We start from the raw sequence: 12,612 nt of genomic DNA, 5'->3' as shown, positions 1-12,612 counted from the left end.
ACGACCACGTCTCTGACCTCCTCCCTAAAGGCTGTCTCATCGTTGCCGGTGATCAGGCCTACCACTGTTGTGTCATCAGCAAACTTAATGATGGTGTTGGAGTCGTGTTTTGCCACGCAGTTGTGAGTGAACAGGGAGTACAGCAGGGGACTAAGTACACACCCCTGAGGGGGCCCAGTGTTGAGGATCAGCGTGGCAAACGTGTTGTTGCCTACCCTTACCACCTGGGAGCGGCCCGTCAGGAAGTCCAGGATCCAGTTGCAGAGGGAGGTGTTTAGTCCCAGGGTCGTTAGCTTAGTGATGAGCTTCGTGGGCACTATGGTGTTGAACGCTGAGCTGTAGTCAATGAACAGCATTCTCACATAGGTGTTCCTTTTGTCCAGGTGGGAAAGGGCAGTGTGGAGTGCGATTGAGAAGGGGGAGGCTTGCAAGCCAAAGAACACCATCCCATCCGTGAAGCGTTTTTTTCTTAAGTCCGCAACCTGGATCCCTGCACAGTCTCATTGAAGATCTTGATCACTATTCTAGCCTCTCTGGATTAAAAACTAATTATGACAAGTGCACCATATTTATGAATTGGATCGTTAAAATATAGTGTTTACACTACCTTGTAGTTTACCAATAAAATGGGCGGATGGTGAAGTAGACATACCTGGATATAAATGAACTTTCCACAATTCATTTCAATAGAAAGTTAGCAACAATAGATAAGATTCTGAAACGATGGCGAGGTAAATATTTGTCTATTTATGGAAAAATCATATTGATTAACTCTTTGGTCCTATCACAGAATACTTACTTATTAATGGCACTGCCTACTCCAGATGACTTGTTTTTCAAATCATATGAGCAAAAAATATTTCATTTTATTTGGAATGCTAAGCCAGACAAAATTAAATGTTCCTATTTCTATAATGAATGAGTTTGGGGGGCTAAAATGATAAAATATTAAAGCTTTAAACTTCTCACTAAAAGCTTCACTCATACATAAGTTATACTTAAACCCAAAATGGTCCTCCAGGAAATTATTAAGAAAGGCTCATCCATTGTTCAAAAATGTCCTTTTTCCCCTTTATACAGATTACAACTTCTCATTTCCTACTAATTGAAAATGACATTTTGTTTAAAGTGTCGCCCTTTCTTAAACAAGCCATGCAAAGATTGTTTACAATTTCAGATTTATCCTCCAGAAAAGATAGAACAAATATTACAACAAATGTTATGGTTAAACTCAAATATACTGATCAATAAAAAAAAACATTCTTTATGTAAATTAAAAATATATATATATATATGGGAATATCTGCTCAATACAAACGTACAACCAACTGATTGCAGCAATACAACAAAAATGAGGCAAGTGGAAAAGGGAGAAGGTAGGGAACTTGTTTGTCTGCCATATATTAAAGATATATATTGGCTGCAATGAACTGGCATAAATAGAAAAATATACCAGTTTAATTTGAGGACAAAAATGTTGACAGCTGCACCATAACGGTTGCTAAATAAATGGGAAGAGATTTGCGATGTACAAATTCCATGGCATTATGGTTCATGAACTGGTACAAAAAAACGACACTTGATTCAACAGTTAAGAGTTTTTCAATTGAAATTATTAATTAAAATTCTTGCCACCAACAGAATGCTGAAAACATGACGGATATATATATATATATATGGGGCATAAAACAATCTCAGCTCTGTAGATTTTGCTGCGAAGAGACCGAATCAATCGATCATTTATTTTGGTATTGGCCCTATGTAGCTCGTTTCTGGTCACAGGTACAGGAATGGTAAAAAAAAAAAAAATCACAACATGCACTTAAAATTAACCTTACAAATAGCAGTGTTTGGCGATTTGGAAAGCCAGTCAGTCAATAAATAATATAAAAATACTAGTAGGAAAGGTTTTCATCTTTAGCTCACAATCTGTGGATACTATACAATTAGAAAGGTAAAAAAAATCTGTAAAACATCACAGCCCAATTGAAAAATATATAGCACACGAGGGTGGTCTATGGTGATAGGTGGGATGGGCTGAGAGTGGCTGAGGGTTGGGATTAAAGAGCTTATGTTTGGTAAAGTATTATTGTTATGTGACTGCTTTATATAAAAGTACCATGTATGTAAAATGTATATGTAAAATGTATGTATAAACTCAGCAAAAAAAGAAATGTCCTCTCACGGTCAACTGCGTTTATTTTCAGCAAACTTAACATGTAAATATTTGTATGAACATTACAAGATTCAACAACTGAGACATAAACTGAACAAGTTCCAAAGACATGTGACTAACAGAAATTGAATAATGTGTCCCTGAACAAAGGGGGGGGGTCAAAATCAAAAGTAACAGTCAGTATCTGGTGTGGCCACCAGCTGCATTAAGTACTGCAGTGCATCTCCTCCTCATGGACTGCACCAGATTTGCCAGTTCTTGATGTGAGATGTTACCCCACTCTTCCACCAAGGCACCTGCAAGTTCCCGGACATTTCTGGGGGGAATGGCCCTAGCCCTCACCCTCCGATCCAACAGGTCCCAGACGTGCTCAATGGGATTGAGATCCGGGCTCTTTGCTGGCCATGGTAGAGCAATCACGCACAGAACGAGCAGTATGGCTGGTGGCATTGTCATGCTAGAGGGTCATGTCAGGATGAGCCTGCAGGAAGGGTACCACATGAGGAAGGAGGATGTCTTCCCTGTAACTCACAGCGTTGATATTGCCTGCAATGACAACAAGCTCAGTCCGATGATGCTGTGACACACTGCCCCAGACCATGACGGACTCTCCACCTCCAAATCGATCCCGCTCCACAGTACAGACCTCGGTGTAACGCTCATTCCTTTGACGATAAACGTGAATCCAACCATCCCAACTGGTGAGACAAAACCGCAACTTGTCAGTGAAGAGCACTTCTTGCCAGTCCTGTCTGGTCCAGCGACGGTGGGTTTGTGCCCATAGGCAACGTTGTCTGGTGAGGACTTGCCTTACAACAGGCCTACAAGCCCTCAGTCTAGCCTCTCTCAACCTATTGCAGACAGTCTGAGCACTGATGGAGGGATTGTACGTTCCTGGTGTAACTCGGGCAGTTGTTGTTGCCATCCTGTACCTGTCCCGCAGGAGTGATGTTCGGATGTACCGATCCTGTGCAAGTGTTGTTACACGTGGTCTGCCACTGCGAGGACGATCAACTCCCGTCCTGTCTCCCTGTAGCTCTGTCTTAGGCGTCTCACAGTACGGACATTGCAATTTATTGCCCTGGCCACATCTGCAGTCCTTGTGCCTCCTTGCAGCATGCCTAAGTCACGTTCACGCAGATGAGCAGGGACTGGGCATCTTTCTTTTGGTGTTTTTCAGAGTCAGTAGAAAGGCCTCTTTAGTTTCCTAAGTTTTCATAACTGTGACCTTAATTGCATACCGTCTGTAAGCTGATAGTGTCTTAACGACCGTTCCACAGGTGCATGTTCATTAATTGTTTATGGTACATTGAACAAGCATGGGAAATAGTGTTTAAACCGTTTACAATGAAGATCTGTGAAGTTATTTTGACTTTTACGAATTATCTTTGAAAGACAGGGTCCTGAAAAAAAAATCGGCCATCCGATTTTGAAATTTGAAATGATTTATTTATACTTTTACCTTTGATACTTAAGTATATTTTAGCAATTACATTTACTTTTGATACTTAAGTATATTTAAAAACCAAATACTTTTAGACTTTTACTGGATGGCTTTACGTGAGTCATTTTCGAGTACATTATCTTTACTTTTACTCAAGTATGACAATTGGGTACTTTTTCCACCACTGCTCATAAACCAGCCTCTCGCGCTTACCAACTCGCTCGGAGGGCCCTCCGTTGTCACGTGCTGCGGAGGGAACTTGGGAGGGTGACCTCAAGAGTAGCGAGAGGATCAACAAAACCCTCAACTTCAGGACACACTCGTGACTTTGTTACACGTGTCATGCCTTGAAGTCAGACACAAACAAGGATAAGGAAGTGATTTGAGATTCAACCACAGAGTCAAAACGGGAGCAAATCGAAGTGCGTCACTCACAACTGCACTGTTCTCACAGACTTCCCGCTTGTTTCATGACCAAAGTACTGAGTAATGGCATCTGTGTAAATTCAGACTGCCTTGCAACTTCATGGGGACCTAACCAGGGGTCGCGACCCACATTTTGAATGACAGGGTGAGAGCCTTTAACATTGGAGCATTGTTTGTTAATGTGTTCGACCACGTTTCCAAAGACTTCAGATCAGTGTGTGAAGCCGCTGTACAGAGTCAAAACAAGTAGTAGTGCTTTAAAAAGAAAAATTTATTCCCGTCCGCGTCATGTATCACCTCAGACATGGTACATTTTTCTGAATTCCCTATAAACACACTTCAGCCAATATTTACCTGGAATGTACATTAGTAACATTCCTCAAATCCCAAACAGGAATCAACCAGCTTCCTCCTAGAGTCAGACACCGAGGTCAACCACAAGTTACACAACAGGGCTAGGTAGACAAAACCAACTACTCACCCCCCAAACAAAAACAGGTGTCTGGCCTCCTCCTAGAGACCCCGAAGCAGACATACCACCTCTCTTAGGAGATGTCTGGCAGTCTAACTGGCTGAACGACTCTGACTGGAAAAAGGGAAGTGAAGTACAGAATGGGAGGAGACCTTTAGACCTTTGGCTGCAGCGGTAGACGCCCTCTGGGAGTCAGTGGTTCTCCAACGAAATTCTACCAAAATCGAAAGTAGTGGGCCTGGGAATGTGGGTATGTTTTTTTCCACCACAATCACATCCATTCATGTCTCCCAGACATAAACATACAAAGATGCACACCCAGTCTCTGATGGTTGGAAAATACTTTCCACAGTTTGTACTATAACTAACATGCACACACACCCACACACACCAAAACATCCCACTGGGCACACACTGGTTGAATCAACGTTGTTTCCACGTCATTTCAATGACATCACGTTGAACCAACGTGGAATAGATATGTTGAATTGACGTGCCTAGTGGGATTGCATCATCACTTGGACAGGGGAGGCTGGATACATTCTGTTGAAGATGAAGTGATCTAATCGTTAGCCCTGTGCCACTCTGAACTGTGCCACTCTGAACTGTGCTTGCAGACAGTGATAACCCCACGTCTTTGGGATAAACTGCCTGGCTAGATTCAACTACCTACAGTTTCACCCTACAGAGCAACTCACTTGTGTCCGTTGCAGCAGATCTCATCCTGAGGGTTGTATGTCTGTTCTCCACAGCAGTGTTTGCCTGGATCGTTGAGATGAACGCGTGACTCACACACCATGTCACGGGATGGCAGATACAAGTGGCCACCTGGGGAGCACTGGTGCCCAGCCTCCACCCCACGGTGCAAAGTCTGGTTACAGCACAGCACCCCTCGGTCCACTACACCATATGGAGTTGTACCACAGCACTGGGAGAGACGCACACACACCAGTCAGCAGGGTATCAACACACACAAAACATGAATAATAGACACAAATACAGACATTAATACAGACAATTTCATGCAAACACACCATAGCATGTGCATTCCCTAAATTCACACACAATCATAAAATAGTCCTTGTTACTGGCAAATCATGGGGCAGATTTTCTCCCTGATAGACTTTTAGATCAAACAGCACTCTAGGACATTGGCTGGAGTATAAGACACCCACTTCCAACTGGGGCCCTGTCTAAACATTCTGAACAAACTGAAATGGGTCTGTGGACAACATATAGTTTCAGCCTTGTCTTATAATGCCGCTTTTAGTTATTTTGACCATTTAAAAAATACACAGATACATCACTGTAGTGTACAGCATTGTCTTCATGCCTTGACCAACAGCAACTCAACAGACAGATGGATGATTTAGCTGTTTAACTTCAATTTGACTGAGATGAGGAGAACTCATTTTAATGTAGCGGAGGACGTTCAATGAACTAGGCTTTAGCTGTAGGCCTAAGCTCTGTGGGTTAATGGACTCACCAGGTTTTTCCCAAGCACCCTATGAGAAAGCTGTCCGGCACAGCAGATGTTGATGTCTGGATTGTAAACCTGAGAGCCACATCTAGCAACATTGTAGGGACCTGGTTAGAGAGATGGGAAGGAGGGAGGACAGAGCTGGTGATGACCCACATGATAAAATACTAGTCTGCTATAGAATTCTACAGAACTTACTGCGCATTCAGAAAGTATTCAGACCCCTTGACTTTTCCCACATTTCGTTACAGCCTTATTCTAAAATTGATCAAATTTATTTTTTCCCTCATCAATCTACACACAATACTCCATAATGACAAACTGAAAACAGCTTTTTAGAAATGATTGCAAACGTATATAAAAAAACAAAACAGAAATACCTTATTTACATAAGTATTCAAACCCTTTGCTATGAGACTCGCAATTGAGTTCAGGTTCATCCTGTTTCCATTGATCATCCTTGAGATGTTTCTACAACTTGATTGGAGTCCACCTGTGGTAAATTCAACTAACTGGACATTATTTGGAAAGGCATGTCAGTGCATGTCAGAGCAAAAACCATGCCATGAGGTCAAATAAATTGTCCCTACAGCTCTAAGACAGGATTGTGTCAAGGCAAAGATCTAGGGAAGGGTACCAAAAAATGTCTTCATCATTAAAGGTCCCCAAGAACACAGTGTCTTCCATCATTCTTAAACGGAAGAAGTTTGGAACCACCAAGACTCTTCCTAGAGCTGGCTGCCCGGCCAAACTGAGCAATTGTGGGGAGAAGGGCCTTGGTCAGGGAGTTGACCAAGAACCCGAGCTCCTCTGTGGAGATGGGAGAACCTTCCAGAAGGACAACCATCTCTGCAGCACTCCACCAATCAGGCCTTTATGGTAGAGTGGCCAGAAGCCACTCCTCAGTAAAAGGCACATGACAGCCCACTTGGAGTTTGCCAAAAGGCACCTAAAGGACTCTCAGACCATGAGAAACAAGATTCTCTGTTTTGATGAAACCAAGATTGAACTCTTTGGCCTGAATGCCAAGTATCACATCTAGAGGAAACCTGGCACCATCCCTACGGTGAAGCATGGTGGTGGCAGCATCATGCTGTGGGGATGTTTTTCAGCGGCAGGGACTGGGAGACTAGTCAGGATCGAGGAAAAGATGAACGGAGAAAAGTACAGAGAGATCCTTGACGAAAACCTTCTCCAGAGCACTCAAGACCTCAGACTGGGGCAAAGGTTCACATTCCAACAGGACAACAACCCTAAGCAGACAGCCAAGACAACGCAGGAGTGGCTTCGGGGCAAGTCTCTGAATGTCCTTGAGTGGCCCAGCCAGAGCCCGGACTTGAACCCAATCGAACATCTCTGGAGAGATGTTCAACCTGACAGAGTTTGAGAGGATCTGCAGAGAAGAATGGGAGAAACTCCCAGAATACAGGTGTGTCAAGCTTGTAGCGTCATACAGAAGGAGACTCAAGGCTGTAATTGCTGCCAAAGGTGATGTAGATTGAAAAACAATTTAATCAGTTTTAGAATAAGGCTGTAACATAACAACATTTTGAAAAAGGCAGGGGGTCTGAATGCTTTCCAAATGCACTGTATATATATTTCCTAAGCTTTCTTATATCTCCTAGATATAGGACAGACACTTAAACCTCATGCTTGACACACTATCCGGTGAGCCTGGCCCCTACTAGCATACCCCAATCAAAGGCACTTGAATCTTTTATCTTGCCCATTCATCCTCTGAATGGCACACATATATACAATACATGTCTCAATTGTCTCAAGGCTTGAAAAATCCTTCTTTAAAAAGTCAAATGTAACTACATGTAATCTGAAATGTAATCTACGTAATCTCCGAAAGTAATTATGTCTCATGAGAGGACCATAAACAATAAGTAGTAATGCTGCATACTCCAAGAAACGTTAAAATCTCACCTCTCTAGTAAAGATAGTTCTAAATTGCTGCAGTGTAGTCACTTTTCAGGACAAAAGCTCAAGTACACAGTACAAACATGATAAAAATATGAAATATTTTATTGGACGTATTTCCTATTCAACAAAACTGTATTAATAAGGCTTGATATTACTTCTATGCTTTCTAAATATAGTATAATACAACTATAGAACCACTAACTATGAGATTTCACCTTCCTTATAACTGTAAAATACATATTTGTATGTTTAGTGTTAGAGAAATGTACATATTTTCTAAAGGTCTCTCTTGCCCCCACTGCTGTGAACGTCACACATAGCTCTTGCTTGCCTTCCTGAACTTGTTAGGAACCCGCATTTCACCCCATATCAATGTTGTCCATCTATGACGAACATAAAGTTTTTTGTTGTTGAATCTATTAATTATTTTAGATGAATGGCTGTAAATCAAACTCAATGTGATGTAAGGATTGAGGGCTAGGGTTGGAAAATATTACGATATAAATCAGAAATCAACGATGTTTGACAGACATCGTCAATGGCAATAACACTGTGATGCGACAGACGATAGTTTAACCTACAGTTGCAAGAAAAAGTATATGAACCCTTTGGAATTACCTGGATTTGTGCATAAATTTGATATAAAATTTGATCTGACCTTCATCTAAGTCACAACAATAGACAAACACAGTGTGCTGAAACTAATGACACACAAATTATTGTATTTTTCTTGTCTATATTGAATACATAATTTAAACATTCACAGCGTAGGTTGGAAAAAGTATGTGAGCCCCTAGACTAATGACTTCTCCAAAAGATAATTGGAGTTAGGAGTCAACTAACCTGGAGTCCAATCATTGAGACGAGATTGGTGATTTTGGTTAGAGCTGCCCTGCCCTATAAAAAACACTCACAAAATTTGAGTTTGCTATTCACAAGAAGCATTGCCTAATGTGAACCATGCCGCGAACAAAAGAGATCTCAGAAGACCTAAGATTAAGAATTGTTGCCTTTCATAAAGCTGGAAATGGTTACAAAAGTATCTCTAAAAGTCAGTCCACTGTAAGACAAATTGTTTAAAAATTGAGAAAGTTCAGCAGTGTTGCTACTCTCCCTAGGAGTGACCGTTCTGCAAAAATGACTGCAAGAACACAGCACAGAATGCTCAATGAGGTTAAGAAGAATCCTAGTGTCAGCTAAAGACTTACAGAAATCTGTGGAAGATGCTAACATCTCTGTTGACGAGTCTACAATACATAAAAAACACTAAACAAGAATGGTGTTCATGGGAGGATCACATGGAAGAAGCCACTGCTGTCCCCTCAAATTCTGCATGTCTGAAGTTCGCAAAAGAGCACCTGGATGTTCCACAGCGCTACTGGCAATATTCTGTGGACAAATGAAACTAAAGTTGTGTTGTTTGGAAGGAACACACAACACTATGTGTGGAGAGAAAAAGGTACAGCACACCAACATCAAAACCTCATCATCATTGTAAAGTATGGTGGAGGGTGAACACCTGTTGTGTTCGGCGCATGTGACAAGCCATTTCGATCTACGGGGTCCACAGATCGATTTATAAACAAAGGGACTTTACATCTAAGAGGTTTTAACCTGTCTCCTCCCCTCCATCTACGCTGATTGAAGTGGATTTAAGAAATTACACCAATAAGGGATTATAGCCTTCAACCTGGTCAGTCTATGTCATGGAAAGAGCGAATGTTCCTAATGTTTTGTACACTCAGTGTACATACAAATCAGAGGAGGCTGGTGGGAGAAGCTATATGAAGACCGGCTCATTGTAATGGCTGGAATAGAATAGATGGAACGGAGACAAACGTGTGGTTTCCATATGTTTGATACCGTCCCATTTATTCCATTCCAGCCATTACAATGAGTCTGTCCACCTATAACTCTTCCCACCAGCCTCTGATACAAAAACAAATAAAACTAGTCGGACACCTTGTGCTGTCTTACATGGTATTCCATCACAGCAGGTCTGGTGACGCAAGTAACGCTTCCCTTGGAGAGATGTAGGGTTCTCACAGCAACCCTCTGTTGTCGGGTTAAAACAGGCACCTCGACCACAGGGCCTCTCCCCTGGCATACTGGAGGTATGTAGAGAGCGAGTGAGATGCAAAATAAACATAAACAAACAATAAACTTATATGTACACAAACACAAGCATAGTTTTGAAAAACCATGCTAAAAAACAATCATCGTCACATTTCTAATTATTCCACCACTCTTTTTCTACAGACAAAAGGTTACCAGTTAAACTCTCGGGCCTCGGCCAAAAGCTACAAGGAAAATAAAGCAATCCCTGACACCTGCAGATGTTCAGTTAATTTCAAATCTATTGACATGTAGTGGTCGTTTTTTAAAGGATATTGCATCATTTGAAACGGATGCCACCCCCAACGTGGCTTTTAGCAACTAAGACATCAAAATGATTATTTGAAACCCTGACTGTTAATGAAATGGTTGAATTGAACATTGAATAAAGAAAAGTGAGACTGTATGAGGTTCTTTATACGGATGAAGGCAACCTTACCAGTTTGTAGAACTCGCATCAATTCCCCTGTACTGAAAAAAAGAGAGAACAAAATACACACAAAGATGACAAACTATCATAATGTGAAGTTTCATTACAGCCATACAAAAACCAGTAGTTTGGCTTTTTACTAACATTAGAACTTGATGATGCACAGCAGCTTGCATTGAGAGGCTTTGGGGATAGTGGTTCAAAGCAGCAGCAGTGGCTTCGCTGGTCAAACTGGTGGTCTCCACAGCATCGGTGGTGGCTGGACATTTTAGTCAGGACCTTCCTTCCTTCGACAACATTTCCACAGCAAAGCTGGTGGTCTTCATCGTAGAGGTCTGTGGGACAGGTAATAACAATTGATCAGATGTACTGTTTAAAGAACTCAAGAGCTTTCAAGTGCTACAGTGTTACAAGCTTGACATTGTGAAGGGGAGTGAGTGAACACAGAAGCCGTGAGGTGAAGGTGGTTGTCACAATGAGAATCGGGAAACATCTCCCAAACAGCATTCTGAGTAGACAGACCTCCACTGGGAAAGACAGTTTGAGAGACAAGTCTAAAATAAAGACTACAACACCACCTCTGTTTATGCCTTTGGGAAGAATCGCCTTTTCAATCAATACAGTGCGTTCGGAAAGTAATCAGACCCCTTTACTTTTTCCACATTTTGTTACGTTACAGCCTTATTCTGAAAATGATTACATCTCTTTTTCCTAATCAATCTACACACAATACCCCATAATGACAAAGTGAAAACAAATAAAATACAAACAAAAAACAGAAATACCTTATTTGCATAAGTACCCAGACCCTTTGCTATGAGACTTGAAATTGAGCTCAGGTGCATCCTGTTTCCATTGATAATCCTTGAGATGTTTCTACAACTTCAATGGAGTCTACCTGTGGTAAATTTAATTGATTGGACATGATTTGGAAAGGCACACACCTGTCTATATAAGGTCCCACAGTTGACAGTGTATGTCAGAGCAAAAACCAACCCATGAGATTGAAGGAATTGTCCGTAGAGATGCACAGATCTAAAGAAGGGTACCAAAACATTTCTGCAGCATTGAAGGTCCCCAAGAACACAGCGGCCTCCATCATTCTTAAATGGAAGAAGTTTCAACCCACCAAGAATCTTCCTAGAGCTGGCCGACCGGCCAAACTGAGCAATCGGGGTAGAAGGGCCTTAGTCAGGGAGATGACCAAGAACCAGATGGTCACTCTGACAGAGCTCCAGAGTTTCTCTGTGGAGATGGGAGAACCTTCCAGAAGGACAACCATCACTGCAGCACTCCACCAATAGCCTTTTTCAATAAATATGGAGTTAGACTTAGCCAACTATTAATGTGATGCAAGAGTAGGCCTACAATGTAGATTGTAGACGAAGCGGAGAGTGCCAAATCTGCGCAAAATGTCAGATAATTTATCTCGCTCACCTCTCCAATGTCAGATGATCATGGGCCTCTTGAATGGCTTGTTTTAAAAGCTTAATTTCCCTTTTTATCCCATTCCCCATTTTATTTGAATGCGACTTGTTGGTCTAAGCATATCTGTCATGATCAACTTTCAAATGAATATAAAAGGCCAGTAACCAAGTTCTATCTCAGAAATGTATGCTTGTGAATAGTCTAAATAAATGTATGATATGGTAATAATGAGAGAGAACCAACAATTGCAAGATAGAATAATCGAATGGGCCTCCACTTGACCAAAACATCTTGTTTTTCCAAAACATTTTGGAAAAACATGTTGTGTGCCGCCGGAAAATCCTTGCAAACCTGGAACAAAAACAAACCTAAACAAAAAATAAACGTTGCCTATAAACCCACATTTGGAAAGGCTACAAATAACAAAACCAATAAAGTAAACAAAACAAGTACGAAATTAACCAAATAAATTACAGTGCTATTCACGCCCTGGTTATAGAGAAGCTTTTTTTCTCTATTTTGGTTAGGCCAGGGTGTGACTAGGGTGAGCAGTCTATGTTCTTTTTTCTATGTTGTTGTGTTTATGTGTTTGGCCGTGTGTGGTTCCCAATCAGAGGCAGCTGTCTATCGTTGTCTCTGATTGGGAGCCATACTTAGGTAGCCTGTTCCAACCAGTGTTGGCGGGTAGTTGTTTTTTGTTTCGGATTCTGTA

General features: G+C 41.5%; 1 protein-coding gene across 2 annotated transcripts in view; it reads right to left on the bottom strand.

Moving 5' to 3' along the window:
• Nucleotides 1-12,612, bottom strand: part of LOC139549232 (galaxin-like) — a 37,065-nt gene that overhangs the window by 5,187 nt on the left and 19,266 nt on the right. For both annotated transcript variants that reach the window (XM_071359470.1, XM_071359469.1), the window contains 5 exons: nt 10,617-10,807; nt 10,482-10,513; nt 9,905-10,035; nt 6,005-6,105; nt 5,217-5,446 (listed from right to left, as the gene is read on the bottom strand). In XM_071359470.1, coding sequence (XP_071215571.1) covers nt 5,217-5,446; nt 6,005-6,105; nt 9,905-10,035; nt 10,482-10,513; nt 10,617-10,739 — 617 coding nt within the window. In that variant the 5' untranslated portion in view covers nt 10,740-10,807. The remainder of the gene's footprint in view (nt 1-5,216; nt 5,447-6,004; nt 6,106-9,904; nt 10,036-10,481; nt 10,514-10,616; nt 10,808-12,612) is intronic.

This window comes from Salvelinus alpinus, chromosome 22, assembly GCF_045679555.1.
Source record: "Salvelinus alpinus chromosome 22, SLU_Salpinus.1, whole genome shotgun sequence".
Taxonomy (NCBI): Eukaryota; Metazoa; Chordata; class Actinopteri; order Salmoniformes; family Salmonidae; genus Salvelinus; species Salvelinus alpinus.
This window is presented reverse-complemented; position numbering and strand designations above follow the sequence as displayed.